Raw genomic sequence first — 18551 nt, 5'->3', positions numbered from 1 at the left:
CCGCCTCCACCGAGCTCTAGCGCTGAGCTTACAGCTTACTTTGTCATTTTTGATCTTCGCAGGAACTTTTCTTTTAACGCCTTTGACAACCAGAACCTGCGACAGCTGTGGGACTGGAACAAACACAACCTCACCATCCTCAACGGCAGGATGTATTTCGGCTACAACTCCAAACTCTGTAAATCTGAGATCCTCCGGATGGAAGAAGTGACCGGGACCAAGGACAGAAAGAACGACATCAACATCCCGGCGTATGCGGACCTGGCCTTCTGTAAGACCCGCCACGCTTTTGGTTTCAGCGCAGCTTGAGCTTTACGTCAAACCAGATCTGATTATCGATCCTCTTTTCCAGGTGAAAACCAAGTTCTTAATTTTACACAAATCCGCACGATGTCCGACAAAATCCTCATTAAGTGGCAAGCTTTCTGGCCCTCGGATTTCAGAGACCTGCTGGGATTCATGGTCTTCTACAAGGAAGCGTGAGTGTTATGAATGCTTTAATATTTTCAAAAAATCACATTTTTATTTATTTATTTTCACATTTTTATTTTTAATTGAGGTTGTGTTTTGATTTTTCTATTTTCAGTTTTCAATTTCAGATTTTTCAATTTAATTGTAATTTTTTTTTTTTTTACTTTATACATAGTATTATTTTGTGAGTGTGATTTATTAGTTTTATTTTTGTTTTCACTTGTATTTTAATACTAATATTGAAAAATAATTTCTGTTATTTAACTGTACTTAATATAAATGTTTAATTAATATAAATGTTGTTCTGTCTTGCTTGTTTAGCGTTATTTTGTTTGTATATTTGGACTAGTTAGTTATGACTAGTTAGTTTTATTTTTCTTTACTTTTTTATTACTATTAACATTATTTAACTAATTAATATAAGCGTTGTTCTTGCGTTGTTTTTATTTTTTTAATTACTTAGAACTTAAAAGCAGTAAAATACTATGTTAATTATAGATAAAAATATTTAAGTCAATAGTAAAATGTGATATTTCATATATTTAATTAGAAACATTTAAGAAAAATTGTTGTTCCATGTCCTACTTTTGTAAACGGCTTTAAACAATAAAAGCATGAGAATGCTGTTTTTCAAAAGTGTTAAATTTGGCTAATAAAATTATTTAATATTATATATTTATATAATTGTAACATAATTTTTTTTATATATATATATAAATAAATTAATTGATTGATCAAACTTTCTATTTCCTACCCTTTTTTTTTATTTCTTTTTTTTTATACATCTCTTTAAAACTGCTAATAGTGAGCATTAAAGTAGAGAGCATTAAAAATTGTAAAACATTAATATGATTAGTTAAAAACCATCGTGTGTAAATTAGATCTATGAAAGCACTGAAGTACTGTGTAACATTGTCTCTTTCTGTTCAGTCCTTATAAGAACGTGACTGAATATGACGGGCAGGATGCCTGTGGCTCTAACAGCTGGGCGATCGCAGACGTGGAGCCTCCTGAACGCATCTCCGAGGGAAAAGGCCAGAGCGAGCCGGGCCTCCTCATCATGCCTCTGAAGCCCTGGACCCAGTACGCCATCATGGTCAAAACCCAACTCGCCGCCTCTGACGACCACCTCGTCCGCGGGGCCAAAAGTGAGATCATCTACGTCCGCACCAATGCCACACGTAAGTTACAGCCGTTCAGAAACGTACAGCAGCAGCTTCTTTTCATTATGTAGGTTCTTAAAGGGACAGTTCACCCAAAAATAAAAATCATGTTATTATTTACTCTTCATGTCGTTCCAAACTGGTTTGAGTTTCTTTATTTTGTTTAACGCAAAGTAAGATATTTTGAAGAATGTTGGTAACCAAACAGTTGATGGTCCCTATTGACTTCCATAGTATGGGGGAAAAAAACATTTCTCTGTCTTCAAAGCAGATTTTCAAATCTTTATAAATAAACTGCATATTTTAAATTTAAACGAGTACATTCTCGCCTAAAAACTGTAAATGTATATTTGAGTGTGTGTATATTATACATACATATTATCATACATATAATACAGGTTAAAATAAAATATATAATGACTATAATTTTATTACAATTATAATAGAATTTATTGTAAATTTGATCATATATATATATATATATATATATATATATATATATATATATATATATATATATATATATATATATATATATATATATATATATATATGAAGAAACATGCATAATGTATATATATTTAAATGCATAACAGCGCATATTACTTTTCTATATATAATTATTATATTTTCATGTACACTTATTTTTAAAATAGTAAATTATGCAATTATAATAAAACTAACATTTTATAAATATATAAAATCAACATATGCATAAAATATATATGCATAACACATTATATACATATAATTGTAATATAAATTACCATTTTATTTATAAACTAGTAAATTATATATATATATATATATATATATATATATATATATATATATATATATATATATATATATATATATATATATATATATATATATATATATATATAAGTTCAAATAATTAATAATAAATATATAAATTATATATACATACATGCATATATATTCTATTTATATATATAACATATTAATTATATATACAATTGTATATTATATTATATTATATAATAATAATAATATATATTAGTGCTGTCAAACGATTAATCGCAACCAAAATTAAAGTTTGTTTACATAATGTGTGTGTACTGTGTATATTTGTGTATATATAAAAGTACACACATACAGTATATATTTATATTCATATGATTTATATTATATTATATAAAATATATTTATTATATAAACATAACATATTTTTCTTAAATCTATACATGCATGTGTTTGTATTTATATATATATACATAATAAATATACACAGTGTACACACATTATGTAAACAAAAGCTTTTATTTTGGATGCGATTAATCGTTTGACAGCTAAATATATATATATATGTATATATGTGTGTGTGTGTGTGTATATATATATATGTGTGTGTATATGTATGTGTATGTGTATGTGTGTGTGTGTGTATATATATTAGTGCTGTCAATCGATTAAAAAAAATTAACTAATCTCATTTTTCTGAAATTAATCGCGATTAATCCCACCTAACATTAAAGTTTTTAAATATACTTTTATATTAATAATAATTAATAATTTCACATTTAATCTTCAAATTAATGTACAAACAACAAAGACAGTATATTTTTTTATATTAGTTTAATGGCATCTTTTTCTATGACTGAAGGCCAGTATCACTGACACCAATACTACTGATTTCTCTGTAAAATGGCGCTTCGGACTGTAGCCTATAGACTATAGCCAAACTTCTAATTTAAGTGAACTTAAAACAATCTTAACATAAACCCATTATAATAAATGTCATATTTACCTGTGCCCTTCAGAAGAAATATACAGAAATTGATGTTGAAGTTATTAAACACTAAATTCTAAATTAAATACAAATGAATCCTTAAAGCTATAAAAGTTATTGATGATTCTTTTTTCTTTTGTTGTGTAATGAACAGACATCACAGCAGCTGGTTATTAGGTTGTTTTTTCTTTAAGAGCTGCCGCTGCTGAACATGACGCGGACCTAACACGCATCATATTTTCTCTCAACTCTCTTCACCTTTTCTGACTCACTTCAGGTCTTAAATTCTCTATTAATGAGCTGACGAGTTGAATCGGATATGTTAGATGAGGGAGACTGCTCCAGGACACTTTTGAAAACCATTTTAGAGACATGTTCATAAATGTGACTCATAAAATATATTACATGCATGCACAGTTTTAAGGCAGCTTTAATCGCCTTTTTGGTAACTTCATGACTTAACTGACCACGACATTGCATGCACGTAGTTTATTTTGCGCTTTGATATGAAAGAATACAGGCTACAGCCAGCACCTTTGTGCATGCAATGGAAGAGCGCGAGCCCAGTACCATTTCTCATGCCTGGCGCTGAAATGAAGTGGAGCGTGTGTCTGAAACGTCTCCCGTTTGATGTGGTCGTAAAGACGTTCTGCGAATGAATAAATTAACTTCTTGTCAAGAGAAAAAGTGACAAGCAGCAGTTGTGAGTGGGGTGGCCAACCGTAGCCCCGCCCCTGCGTTAATTGTGTTAAATATTTTTAACGCGTTAAACTGAAAAGATTAATCGCCTGCGTTAACGCGCTAATTTTGACACCACTAATATATATATATAAAACACAGTGCGGTTTTAGTTCGTTTGGCAGATACTTTGCCAAATCAATGGCACGACACATTAAAGACCTTGGGCCTCATTTATAAAATGTTGCGCAGAAACCGTCCTAAATTTGATCTTACGATCGTTTCTCAGAAATGCGTACGTGCGATTCATAGAATGAACGTACGAACAGAAAACGAGCGTACGCGCTTATTTCAGATGTGAAATCTATGAATTGCAAATTATCTTGAACTTGTGCGCAATTGAATGGTTTCAGCTCTCTGCCTTGTAAACGACTCCTAATTAATATCATTAACATATAAAACATCACCAATCATCATAATTTAGAACAGCGACCTGCAAGAACAGCTTACATTTGAAAAAGTCTGCATTACTCCGACAATAAAAAGTGCGTACGTCTGCTCGGACTGTGACGTGACGCTAAGCACTTTTCCACGTCAAAGACCGTTTTTATAAATATGAGCGCTGGCGTGGATTTAAGCGTACGCACACTCTAAGATCAAATCTGTGCGTACGCACGCTTTATAAATGAGGCCCCTCGTATGTAACAATGAGGAGTATAAATATATTTTGGGTTTATTATGAAATTCTGATGGGACAGATTAGACTGAGGCGGGCCGCCACAGTCTAGTTAATGAATGGGAAACAATGTGTATATATGTTAAGAAACATTTTCCTCTCAGTTGTTGTCAGTCCATCAGCCCCGTAGCGTGCTGTGAATGAAATGACTCGTGAAAGCTTGTTATCTGAGAACAGAAAGCTGAAGCAACATTGTCCTGCTCTGTTTCTGACGTGTAACAGGACCCTCGGTACCACTGGACCCCATTTCCTGGTCCAACTCCTCCTCCGAGATCATTCTCAAGTGGAAACCGCCCTCCGACCCCAACGGCAACATCACCCACTACATCGTCTACTGCCAGAAGCAGGATGAGGACATCACGCACTACAAGTTCGACTACTGCCAGCAAGGTCCTGATCAATCAAAGCGCCTGTAGGCCCAGACGTCCACAGCACAGCTGCTTATTACGTTTATGTCCTCTTTCTCTCCAAACAGGGATGAAAGTGCCGTCCCATACGCCAACGCACCACGACATCGAAGATGACCAGAAGTGGAACCAAACAGAGATGCCCGACCAGAAGGGCCGCTGCTGCGCCTGTCCCAAAACAGAGACGCAGCTGAAGAAGGAGGTCGAAGAGACTGAGTTCCGCAAGACCTTTGAGAACTACCTCCATAATGAAGTGTTTGAACCCAGGTACACAATGCTTGTGTGAAGATGAATGTAATTAAAATGTAATGTTTTATTTTAGTAGGGATCTAACGATGAACCGTGAGCCGGTTGAAAATCGATTCAAGTATGTGATGATTCAAATCAGTTGAGATGCTAAGCAATTCGGCGTTTATAAGGAGTTTTTATGAATGTATTTCTGAAGGGAACTGACTGTCTTTTAGAAAAGTTTAGATGGCATTTTCTTTTTATCTAGCCTCTGAACGATGGATAATTAAGGTAGTGTTCATAAGGGCAGCTCTGCTTTGTTTACAGCGGTAACCCAGGAAACACTATATCCAGGGTTGCCAGGTTTTCACAACAAAACTAGCCCAATCGCATTTTGAGGGGGTTAAAATACACATTTTTCAGCGGGGTTCCTCCAGTAAAATTTGCATTCCAGGGGCTAAATATCACGTTATTGGGGGCGCTTCAACCCGCGGCAACAGTGTTAAAGTAGCCCAATTCCCGCGGATTTGGCAACACTTGCTGTTCATAAGCGCCACCTGCTGGCAAAGAGTGAATTTGCATCTCATTCAGCTCATCTGCTGTTTCGTTCAGATATTTTTTTTCACAAAACTAAAGTCAGAACATTCTGTTTTTGCTTCAAATTTCGAAATTTTACAGTCTAATTTAGATTAAAAACTGTTCATGCTGCATGTATGCTTTGTTTGGATCATGATTTAAAATGCATTGGTTGCCTCTCGTTTTAAATGGAAAGAGCACAGACAAAGCCTTAGTTTGTTTATATGAAGAGATTTCTTTTATTTGTGTAACTTATTTATTTGATTTGGGGTTTGTTTTAAAATTTCAATTTTAGTTTTGTTATATTTCAATTTCACAAAGAAACGTGCAGCATAAAAGGACACCTTTTCATTTATTGTATAATTTGTCTTCAATCTCATTTTGTTAAAAAAAAGAAGGAAAATCGAATTGTGAAATCAAAATCATGAATCGAATCGTGAGTTGAGTGAATTGTTTCATCCCTATATTTTAGATTTTAATATGAAAGTATTATTGTTTTATTTTTATTTATTTATTTTATTTATTTTTTTTCAGTACATTTTAACTACATTTTTAGCAATTTTGTTCTTTTGTCGTTTTTATAATTTAGTTTAGTTTTTATTTCAATGGGATTAGTTATATCTCCAGTCAAGAGATCCTCTAATATTAAATGGGTTCTTACTGAGCTGTTGAACATCAAGGGTCTATAGCGCCATCTTCTGGTTAATTGCTATGCATCAGCCACACTGCAGCTTAATCTGTCTAAGATTGTTTATTTTATTTTTATGGTATGTTTATGGTTTAGCTTTAGTACGGTATTAGTTTTTATTTGTGTTGTATTTTGTTCATATGTGTTATAGTTAATGAAAAAGTTAAAGAAGTATAAATGAAATTGGCGTAATTTAAGTAAAATTGTGGAAAGAAAATTACCCATCATTCTCTGTGGCAGAAGTGATAAAATGATGCACAATAAAGCATCTGCTCTTCATTATGTGGCATTAGAACTAAAATCATTGGGTGTTTATTTTGGTCCATTGGCTCCGACTGAAACTCGGTCTTCACTGTTAACCTGCAGACCCCACCGACGGCGGCGCTCAGTTGGTGTGGCCAATGCTACTTTGCCTAATTTTGCAAGCACATCACCCAGCCTGCCCAACTTTTCCACCACATCAAGCCCAGAGAAGGACAAGAGTCAGAGGATGGTGTTCAAAGCCAGTTCCAAAGAGTTCATGGTCATCTCCAACCTGGTCCACTTCACCAGCTACCAGATCGAGATCCAGGCCTGCAACCATCCCACAGATCTGAACCGCTGCAGCATGCCGACATACGTCAACGCCCGCACCCTGCCTGAACGTAAGACCACCACACCACTCATTTCTATTGTTTTGGTTTGGATTCACATTCTAATGTGTCGTCTTCCATTTGTGTTCTTAGTAAAAGCTGACAAAATCATTGGGCAAGTGACTCACGAATTCTTTCCCGATGAACCGGAATTTGTCTACATCAAATGGCAGGAGCCAAAAGCACCCAATGGCATGATCATACTGTATGAAGTCAAATACATGAGGATGTCAGATAACTATGTAGGTGTTCAGTTCATTCTAAGAAATTCTCACACATAAATATGTGTATATAAAAAAATAGACCCAAACGTATACAATAATTAAATATTTAGTCATTTTATATTTTTGGAAAATATATGAATAAATATTTTTTAGATATTTAAACGTGTAAAATATATTTAATACTTAATGTATTTAAATATATATATATATATATATATATGTATGTATGTATGTATGTGTGTGTGTGTGTGTGTGTGTGTGTGTGTGTGTGTGTGTACTGGTTTTTGTGGTTTACGGGGACAAAATTTGTATGATGACATGGGTATGACAGAGGTATTACAATTTGAAGGTGGTTTATGAGGACACTGCCTATGTCCCCGTAAATCAAAAGGCTTAAAAAACATAATAAATGGTGTTTGTTTTTTTTTTGCAGACAGTCTCCTGTAAGGGGTAGGTTTAGGTGTAGGGTTGGTGTAGGACAATAGCACATACAGTTTGTACAGTATAAAAACCATTACGCCTATGGAGAGTCCCCGTAAACCACTAAAACAAACGTGTGTGTGTGTATTTTAAAGTATTTGTATTTAAAATATTATAGTTATATTTTTAAATTTATTTGTTCAAGAAGGTGTTAATATTTTTCTTTGTTTCCTCAGGAGGATCAAATCTGTGTGTCCAGAATCACTTATGAAAAAATTAACGGCTACCGATTACGAGTAGGGCATCCTGGAAATTACAGTGTGAGAATACGTGCCACTTCGCTGGCCAGCAACGGCTCCTGGACGGAGCCTGCATACTTCTTTGTTCAAGACAGTAAGCTTCACTGTATTTATAACTTTTTTTTTACTGTTATTTTGGCCACTATGATCTCTAATGTGCATGTTTTGCAGAGGATATGAACATGAAAGTCATCATCGGCCCGCTTATCTGCTTCATTATACTGCTGTTTCTGGCCAGCACAGTCTTCGTTGTCCTTAAGAAGAAGTATGTTTGACACTATTAAATAAATTCCTTATTTATTATCTAGACAGTGCTCTCATTTCTAAATATCTTTTCCCTCAGACAAACTGAAGGACCGACAGGTCCACTGATTGCTTCCTCGAACCCAGAATATATTAGTGCAAATGATGGTAAGAAATCATTTTAGATGTAATCCACTTCATTTAATTGATAATGAAAGATTGTGAACTAATATTATCATCAATACGCTTGTGCAAATATTTACTCTTTTGTTTTATTTTATAGCTTTCAATTTGTTTGTTTTTTTATTGAAAGGCAAAAAATAAATTGCTAACTTGTTGAAAATTTGAATTTGTGTGTTTGTAGTGTACATCCCAGACGAATGGGAGGTGCCCCGGGAGAAGATCAGCGTTCTGAGAGAGCTCGGTCAAGGATCGTTTGGAATGGTTTACGAAGGCAACGCTAAAGACATTGTGAAGGGTGAACCGGAGTCACGAGTGGCTGTTAAAACCGTCAACGAGTCGGCGAGCCTGCGTGAGAGGATTGAGTTCCTCAATGAGGCTTCAGTCATGAAAGCCTTTAGCTGCCATCACGTGGTGAGTGTGGATAACCTGGAGAACCAAAATAATCAAGGCAAAAACAACCTTGTCTAAATGTTCAACATGTTCGCCTAGGTCCGACTGCTCGGTGTGGTATCTAAAGGGCAACCGTCATTGGTCGTCATGGAACTGATGACACACGGAGATCTGAAAAGCTACCTGCGTAGCCTGAGACCTGATTCTGAGGTAAGTCTTTATATTCCTGATGTGGAATGAGCCCAAGCCCCAATCGTTGTATCCCGGACGAGCCCCCAATTTCATTGCACCTGACTTGAGGATGTTATAACAGTAAAATGGACCAAATGCTGTCATTTGATCCTAAATATTCCAGTTTCCCTTCATCTTCAAGGGCTGTATGAGTCTATGAAACATCACAATCAATAGCTAACAGTAGCCTGTAACTGTGACCATTGATTTCAATGTTTTTTATGTTTTTTTTTAACAGAATAACCCAGGTCGTCCACCACCAACCCTGAAGGAGATGATCCAAATGGCAGCTGAGATAGCAGATGGCATGGCGTACCTCAACGCTAAGAAGTTTGTCCACAGAGACCTTGCTGCCAGAAACTGCATGGTGGGTGAAGATCTCACTGTGAAAATTGGAGGTAAGAAGACCAGAATCAAGCATATTTAGTGTGAAACTCAGGATCTGAAGGACGAAAAATCTTGATTTCGTTTTTGTTGTTTCAGATTTCGGTATGACACGAGACATCTACGAGACTGATTACTATCGCAAGGGCGGAAAGGGCTTATTGCCTGTCAGATGGATGGCGCCAGAGTCCCTAAAAGATGGCGTTTTTACCGCTCACTCGGACTGCTGGTGCGTATATCTCGGGTTTTCTTTGTAATTTTTTGCTAACCGGGTGTCTAGAAGAACATTCAGATCCCCTATAAGAAGCTAGTCAAGAAGTGCTTTGCTAGTCCTTTTGGGTGTCTAATCCTGTTCTTGGAGATTATCTTGCAGAGTTAAACACACCTGAACCAGCTAATCAAGGTCTTCAGGATTACTATAAACTTCCAAGCAAGTGTGTTGAAGCTGGTTGACAATGGCCCTCTAAGAGCAGGATTGGACATTCTTGGGTTACAAGCCTAATGAGCTGGCAGTGCTGTAATAAAAAAATTCTGTTGATTCTCAGGTCTTTCGGAGTGGTATTATGGGAGATCAGCACGCTTGCCGAGCAGCCTTACCAGGGACTGTCCAACGAGCAAGTGCTCAAGTTTGTCATGGACGGAGGCTACCTGGACAGACCGGAGAACTGTCCAGAGAGAATGTAAGTACCGATGTAGAGATAAACCTTGCTAAGACCATATTAAACCATTCTTTGTAGCTGGTTGACCGAGTAAGTTTGGATGGATATAATAATAAGGTTAACCTGAATAATTAAGGTTTTCATTTAGGTTAAAACTTAAAAAAAATAAGGTTTTTATAAATAAATTTAGGTAATTGAAAACATGCTATCCAATATTTTGTGTTTTTAGATGATAAACCAGAAGTAGTAAAGTTATTCAGCATTATTTTACTTAATGATTTCTGTCTCCAAAGCAATTTCGGCTGAAAGTGAAAATGACATTTTTTGCTTTTTCAACCAAATACTTCTGGTTTGTGAAATTTAGTGCATCACTAGCGAAAACGTAATGTATCCTGATATTTTCAGCAAGAAAGCATGTCAGTCCTTTCTTGGTTGCATGAGTTAAGTTTTGTTGTTGACGTTCCTTGTTGGCATCCAGTATCAAAAACAAGTATGTATATATGTGTATATATGCAGCTTCTTATAACAGTATCTTACTATTCTAATTGAATTTATTAAATGTAACAATCTGATAACAAAAAAAAAAAACATTTCTGTACCCATCATGGAGACACATGGAGAATGAGGTTTGGGTGGTTTAAGATTGTCTTCTCTTCTCTCAGGCACAACCTCATGCAGATGTGTTGGCAGTACAACCCGAAGATGCGGCCCACCTTCCTCGAGATCATCGAGATGATCAAGGAAGACCTGCATCCTACTTTCCAAGAGGTCTCCTTCTTCTACAGCGAGGAGAACAAACCTCCTGAGAGCGAGGAGTTCGACATGGACTTCGAGAACATGGAGAGCATACCACTGGACCCCTCATCCTATTCCCAACGCGAGGAGAGCCTCAGTAGAGACAACGGCCCCTCGGTGGGCCTACGGGGCAATTACGAGGAGCACGTGCCCTATACGCATATGAACGGTGGAAAGAAAAACGGCCGAATTCTGTCTCTACCCAGATCTAGTCCGTCCTAACATTTGCTTTGGCTTTTTCTTTTGTTTTTTGTTTTTTTTAAAGAAAAGTTTTTAAATGCGTTATTTTTGCAGAGGCCCTTAAAGATACAGATCTCAGGTCTTTTTTGTTGTTGTTGTTTCCGTCTCACGGCTACACTAGTATGGTTACAACGAAACGGACGTTATTTCGCCCATCATCCGACGCACCATTCGCTTTCTGACACTTTTACACTTTTGCCAAGTTTCCAAGACAGTTTGGTTGGGCGGTGGGGAAAAGCAAACTGTGAACATGACTAAATCAACCAGAAAAGCTGCTTCAGCTACGTCACCTCAAAGTCCACTTCCTTCTCCCTTGGATGCTTATTTCCTGTCTCTTTCTCTATTTTTTTCTCTATTTTTTTTATTTTATTTTTTTTAGTGGAAATCTTTTAAGATAGTGGCCTTTTATTAAGTGGCCTATAAAAAGAGAAGTGTCTATCAGTGCTTGTTAATTTCATTAGAACAATGACTTTACAGTGTGGAACTATGGGATGGCTTATGTTCTTTTAGAACAAACTTTTGTTTTGTAGAGGAATGACTTTTATTTTGTCCTGGAGAATTCCTGAATTCACATAGATGATATTCACACGGTGTTCTGGTGAATGAGGTTTAATTTATTTGCTTTATTTTTTTTTCTTTATTTTGTGCTTTTTACTCCTGTGTCCTTTTTACCGGCTGAAGGATATTTAACAGTTGGACAGTGAATTGGACAAAGAGGATCCTCAGACTGACCAATAGCTGCTGCTCTGATATATAGTGGGTATTTGATTTTATATATATATATATATATATATATATATATATATATATATATATATATATATATATATATATATATATATATAGATTGGTATCAGTATTTAAAATACTGAGTTCAGATGTTGTGAACTTTTGTACATAATTCTAATGTCTTTTCTAATGTCTTCATCAACTTTGCTTATACCATATTTTTTGCAACTGTCTCTTTTTATGAGCTGTTTTTTATGTCTAACCAAAAAAACAAACTTGCATTAATTAACGTGCAAGTTGACTAACAGTGATGTTCCAGCGCACAACGGGAGCGTTTTTGGTTTGGCCTAAATTCAGGTGATTTCATTTCTGAATAATTATAATAATAATAATTAAATACTATTATTATTATTATTATTTAAAAACACAAATATTTAATTGCTCAATTCAAGGGAATAAACTTTCAAATTTTCTGTCATTATTTGGATTTTGTAGGTTGTTTCTCAATGACATTTTTGGGATCCAAAAGCTGTTTTGGGAATGTTTCGGAGCGTTTTTGTTTTTTGTTTTTTTTCTGTGGGATATGAGAGGTTGTTTTTGGCTCAATTTACTATTTACCTGATTTTTCAGGTGGATTTAGGATGTCATTGTGAAAGTTATGCTTTACCGAGGGATTCTAGGTTTTTCAACAGCAGAAATATTCGACCAGGTAATATTTGAATTGGATCATTTAAACATTCCTGTAATTTATCCCCTATCAGTCTCCGGTACCTGTTAAAGTATCAGAAGTGAGTGTAGTTCTCGCACAGCTTTGCATAATAATGACGTTTACGCTCTAGTTCTGAGAAAAGGAAGTCTTAGAAAACCACAAGGAAAGTAAACTTCCTTCTCTGTCAGAATGAACGCCGCTTTTTCCCAAATAATCCTTTAAAGAAAAAAGCAGACAGCTTTCGTAGGCAGATGCTCAATTCCTCAACTTTGTGCCTTCTCCAATCGCCAGAGGCAAGAGAGATGGCGCTTTTACTGGATCTTGCTTGTCATCATCAAAAATGTGCACATTTCCTGTGTGTGCGTGTATATTTGTGTGTATGTATATTTATTTGTGGGTAGTTTGGGAGGGAGACGACAGAACGAGGCTGAAATTCACATGTAAGCTTTAGTAAGCATGTTTGCCATTTCATGTTTGTTTGTTTTTCCTCACCTTGCTTTTTTTTTTTTTTTACATCGTAGCATTTTACCGTAAATGTTCCCTTTCTTGGTCCCATTGGCTTCATTTTAAATGTACGTAGCAGAATCGAAGAAATCAAACTTGCTTGTAGCTTTTCTTACGCCATTACAAAAAAAAATCATCTTTTTTTTTTTCCTGTAGCAGTGAGCAGATTTTTTTTCCTAAATAACAAGGTTACCATATCTTTGAAAAGGCAAATATTGATATTTTATTTATTTTATGATCCTCATAATTATGTAAATCCCTGCTAGCTTTTATTACGATACTCTAAGGCGGGTAAAACTAGTCTTTTAGTTGTTTATTTTTTGTTTAAAGAGAGTAACAGCTGGCAAGGTCACGAACGCAGTTGGTTTATTAGCGCTAATGTCTTTCTGTTGGTTGTTTGGACACAGTCTACCTCAGTATGTTGTTAGAAATGTTTTAGAGCCAAGTGCATCTCTCTTTAGTTGTTTGAATTTCTTTAACAGGCTTGTTTCAGGGCAGCAAAAACCATGTCCGCAATCCCAAATTCGGCCACTAGAGGTTCTCTCTCACAATTATGATTACGGATCACTTCCCTTGTTCCCCTTTATTTGATTTTGATTTTAGAGAAAGCTTAGAACCCAAAGATTCACTTTAACGGGTGATGTCTTTCTTTCGAGTCGTTTGAAATACGCAGAGCAGTTTAGTTGTGAAAAATGAGATAAAATGAAAGTTTATCCAAACGAAAAAGAGTACGAAAAAGAGTATCACTGAGGAACTGTTTTTATTTTTTTTAAATTTACGGTACATTGTTTGGCTCTGCTAATCTAAATGAGGTATTATAGAGTTTTATTTCTTTGTCTATTACATGAAGCACTTATTTGAATAATACATTTTTTTTCGTAAAGCCACTTGTTAATTCGCAAACATTTTAGTTTTCTGTGATTTAAGCTCAATTTAACCTTTCAAGTCATTTCCTGAGATACTACTGAATCACAGTTTGTTGCGCAAAAACGTCCACAAAACATTTTGCGAATGTTTTTTTTTTTTTATTATTATTATTATTATTGGCTATGTAGTTACTGTGGGCGTACAACCATTTGTGATTCACTAGGTGAAACAGCTCTTCTTCGCTCACTGCAGTATCTTACCGAACAAACTTTCTGATGCCCCGAGTTAAGTAGTTTCACCTACAAAATCTTGTTCACTGTTTTTTTGGTTTGTTTGCACCAAATGTGATTGTCAGTGTCTTTTTTTGTTCCATGTGTTTTCTACTGTGAAAATTTCTATCAATGCCATAGTTTATAGTAAATACGGACTTCACCTGCCTCTCCTTACACATGCGTTCATAAATACTCTTGCGGACAATCCTATGTGCCATAGAAACGTTTTATTTTCCTCAGGGAGATGTGAGCGTTGGGTTTTGTTTATCGGAGGAGCGTCAATTTTATCCACTGCTAGCTTAATCGTATGAGAAAAACGGATGGACAACTGCAAAAACGATGCCTTTGGTTGCCAGTCGTGCATCTCTAAAGCATTTCGCATCTTTCGTTGCCTCTCCAATGTGTTTCGGGGAATAAATTGAGCACCCCTGGTGGATCCATAGTGCCTTGCACAAACCTAAGTATCCTCCAAGCCAAACCTGGCCAACAAACTCCCTGGACCGGATTGTTTTTCACTCAGCATCCTCAAATACTGGAGCCTATTGTACAGATTTCTCGACAGGTTCGCACATCTTTAGCTCAATGCTTGGCTCGGTTTTACTGTATTGGTATATGTGAATGATGTTCTTTTATTTTTATTTTTAATTAAGCTGAACTTGTCTCTTCTTGGATATGCTAAGGCTTGCTTTGTGTGCTTGACAAACCGCCCAACGTCGTACGATTGATTCACTGTTACCCAAACAACAACTTTGGCAGCTCCCAGTGTAAAAGTCTAAATTGAGAGAATATAATTTTGATAAATGACCTTAAATAACCAAGTAACAAAAACCCAAATGCGGTTTTCTACAGCAAGCTAGAAAAGCAGAACAGGTTGAGCGCAAGGCATTGTTTGTATTTTATTGTTTTTAAAAGGAAAAAGTATTACACTTAGAGATATTAATTTCTATTTTTTTAGTCAAAATAGGGAGGGCAAATTCAATTACTTTTTTGACTGTAAACTTTTACTATTCATGTACATTACGGAATTAACATTATCAGTGTATATAGATTTCTTTTCGATAAAAGTGTGATGTCTTTTGTTCATGGCATTACACTGTGATTCAGAGATATAAATGACATCGATTTTACTCTCCAAACTGATCGGATGACGAACCGTTCGGAGGTTTGGCCTACAATGATGTTCTTTGTATGACGTTGCATTGTTGTTTGAATTTTATTTTTTTTTATTTTATTTTTTCCATGTACAACTACTTGTTTGCCATCCAAGAAATGATTGCATATCCTTTGTCAGCATTTTGTATTTGTAAATTGTTGCCCTTTTCTTTGTACGATACGGACAATTCCTCTACGTTCATAAAGGTGACCGTTTTTGAATAAACAATTGTTTTTCAATGTGAAAAACTGGAAAAGACCACTGCAGACTTTATTATAAGCTACAATCACGCAAAAATAAAGGTATAGTTGACATCTGAAAAGATTGAGAACTTGCACAAACCGATTACTATGGAAGCTTGTTTCCGCCACGAGATTAACATTTTTTTTAAAAACGGTCATTTGTAAGTTGTTGTTTGTTCTCACATTTCTGAGATTCTCAGATATAAACTCACAATTCTGAGAAAAACCAATCGGAATTGTAAGATATAGATATATTTACACTTACACTTACAATTGTGAGGGAAAAAAGTGAAATGTGAGAAGTACATTTTTGAGATGTAAACTCGCAATTGTGAGAAAGTCCAAAATGTGTGGGAAAAAAAACAATTTGTAGCATTATAAACTAATAATTGTGAGAGAAAAATCTGAATCGTGAGATAAAAAGTCAGAAATACAAACTCGACAAATTACGAGATCTGAATAAGATATAAAATCAAAAGAATTGTGAGGTGTAAACTTCGAATTCAGCGAGAAAAGTCAAAGTTGTGAAATATAAACCGGCATTTCTAGGAAAAAAAGTCAGAATTCTGAGTTTATATCTCGTAGTTCTGACTTTTTTCCTTAGAATTGAGAATTTATATCTTATTTAGATATAAATAAGAGGGTTTTTTTAGTGGAAACGAGCTTCCATAGGTCACAGAGAACAACTCTGATTAAAAAAAGCATCATGTCAGCCCCAGATACAGCATCAATTAAAGTTTTTTTTTTTTATTAAATATTGAATGTGTTAAATGTTTATTTCTTATGTAAATCTGACATCTTTTGGGGTCTTATATATGATGGACATGTTTCAGGTTGTCCGGCCTGTTTCAACATTAAATAATCAGCGCCCTTATGTATTTTATTTTATTTTTTCAACTGTTGTCCTGTACGAGTTTAGTTGAACGTTTGATCATTTTGTTTGTTTCGTTTATCCCTGCTGTTTTGTTTTGTTTGTTTTCTGTTTTGCTTTTCCTCTGTGCACATAGACGATCCCCACGGCTGTTTTTCTGTCCCATCATTCACCTTTATTGTAGAAAATGTTACTTAATCACCAACACACACTTTCCCATCAAAACTTTCCCCTCACTGGTTGAATTTGTGCCATTTACGTTGCGTATGGAAACCACCGTCACTTATTTAAACAAACCAACAAATCCATCAGACCAGGATCAAACTGTGCCATGATTAACTAGAATAGACAGTTTTAGTTTTTCAAGAAAAGCCAAGCAGTGACATGTACAGTAAATGTTGGAATGGAAATGAATCTTGCTGTGTGTAAATTATTCAACAATTAACTGTTTATATGAAATTTATGAATTAAAAATTATTGGGGAAAAAAAAATTACTTGCAGTTGTGTCTGTTCCCAAGATAATAAATGGTTTTATTTGATCATGTTTAAGAGAGACAACGGCAACAGTCCTTAAAAGAACAATTGAAATCAAAAATTGACATTTAATTTTCCAAAGAAAACAGAAATTCATGAAAAGACATACAGGTGAGTTATTTATTTAAATAACTCCCAAATAAAGTTATTTATTTAAAGTTTTTAGCTGTTATTTAAAAACATTTGTCAAGCCGTAAATGTATGTTATTTTTCTGTTTTTAGAAATGTTTATTTTACAGATTGAGAGATACTTTTGTCAATTTTAGACAACTTTAAACGTAAATATTTAAAACGTAAATATTTTGTATTAAAAACTTTTGGAAAGTTCTGACATGCCTTTTATGAATAGATTTGCTTACTCTATACTTACATCTTAAACTATGAAAATCTGTTGTAAAAAAGAAAAACTGGTTTGTTTCTTTTTGTTTTGCCCCCATTGTACTGAAGACAGCGCATCAGTAAACAGCTTGAGATGCGATGAAGAAAAATCTAAGTAATTAGAGTTTGTGGACAATATTTTGATAGTGTCATTTCCAATCAAACTGGAATTTTGTTGAATTAACACAGAAAACTGAAAAGATTATTTAATTGTGTGCATTTGGGATGCAAGGCTATAAAATTAGCATTAGAAAGTCAAAGGAATTGGCCATTTTTTTTTCTGCAATCATAAAATGTCATTTCCATCATCATTTCCATATCAGAAGATACGATTGGAAACATAGTAAAAATGACACTGGTGGAAATGTTGATGATTTTCAGAAAAATTACAGAATTTTCCTGTTTATTGTGTATTAAACAGTAACACTTGTTAAAAAAAAAAAAATTAAAAAATCAATATATTTGCTCCAGTATTTATTAACCATTGTTGATGCAGGTTAATAAAAATAAAATAAAAATTTGCAATTCAAGTCAGCTCAGGTCTATTAACTTTTGATTTTAATAATGTACTCTCAGTTTGTCTCCCACAGTACCAAAAACAAAAAACCACCCATGCTGTGGAATGGTTTCCTTATTTATATACCATGGTATTTCCATGTATTTCCATGTCTTTTAAAGCCATAAAAAGACACTCAAGTCTGTAGAGACTCACAATTTCTCTACGTTGGGTCGTCATAAGAGCAATAGTTCAGTTAGCAGGAAATGACACGTTATCTCTAGTAGTCAGTAAAGTGTGAACAGCAGCTAGTTTAAGCAAAACAAGCTCTTCGGAGTGGTTCGTTCACCACGTTAACCACCAGCGTTCCTGCTCATCTACTCCAAACCCCTACA

General features: G+C 34.9%; 1 protein-coding gene across 1 annotated transcript in view; it reads left to right on the top strand.

Annotated features, from left to right (window-relative positions):
• The window catches only part of insrb (insulin receptor b), a 76531-nt gene extending 64374 nt beyond the window's left edge, over nucleotides 1-12157 (top strand). The window contains exons 6-21 of the mRNA XM_058760130.1: nucleotides 63-271; nucleotides 353-479; nucleotides 1402-1652; nucleotides 5024-5191; nucleotides 5277-5475; nucleotides 7067-7344; nucleotides 7426-7574; nucleotides 8213-8369; nucleotides 8447-8540; nucleotides 8619-8686; nucleotides 8883-9112; nucleotides 9191-9301; nucleotides 9561-9720; nucleotides 9806-9935; nucleotides 10252-10386; nucleotides 11028-12157. Coding sequence (XP_058616113.1) covers nucleotides 63-271; nucleotides 353-479; nucleotides 1402-1652; nucleotides 5024-5191; nucleotides 5277-5475; nucleotides 7067-7344; nucleotides 7426-7574; nucleotides 8213-8369; nucleotides 8447-8540; nucleotides 8619-8686; nucleotides 8883-9112; nucleotides 9191-9301; nucleotides 9561-9720; nucleotides 9806-9935; nucleotides 10252-10386; nucleotides 11028-11382 — 2821 coding nt within the window. The 3' untranslated portion in view covers nucleotides 11383-12157. The remainder of the gene's footprint in view (nucleotides 1-62; nucleotides 272-352; nucleotides 480-1401; nucleotides 1653-5023; nucleotides 5192-5276; nucleotides 5476-7066; nucleotides 7345-7425; nucleotides 7575-8212; nucleotides 8370-8446; nucleotides 8541-8618; nucleotides 8687-8882; nucleotides 9113-9190; nucleotides 9302-9560; nucleotides 9721-9805; nucleotides 9936-10251; nucleotides 10387-11027) is intronic.
• The last annotated feature ends 6394 nt before the right edge of the window (nucleotides 12158-18551 follow it).

The sequence above is a fragment of the Onychostoma macrolepis genome, chromosome 22 (assembly GCF_012432095.1).
Source record: "Onychostoma macrolepis isolate SWU-2019 chromosome 22, ASM1243209v1, whole genome shotgun sequence".
In the NCBI taxonomy this organism is placed as follows: domain Eukaryota; kingdom Metazoa; phylum Chordata; class Actinopteri; order Cypriniformes; family Cyprinidae; genus Onychostoma; species Onychostoma macrolepis.
Note: the sequence above shows the minus strand (reverse complement) of the source record. Positions and strands in the feature narration are given on the sequence as shown.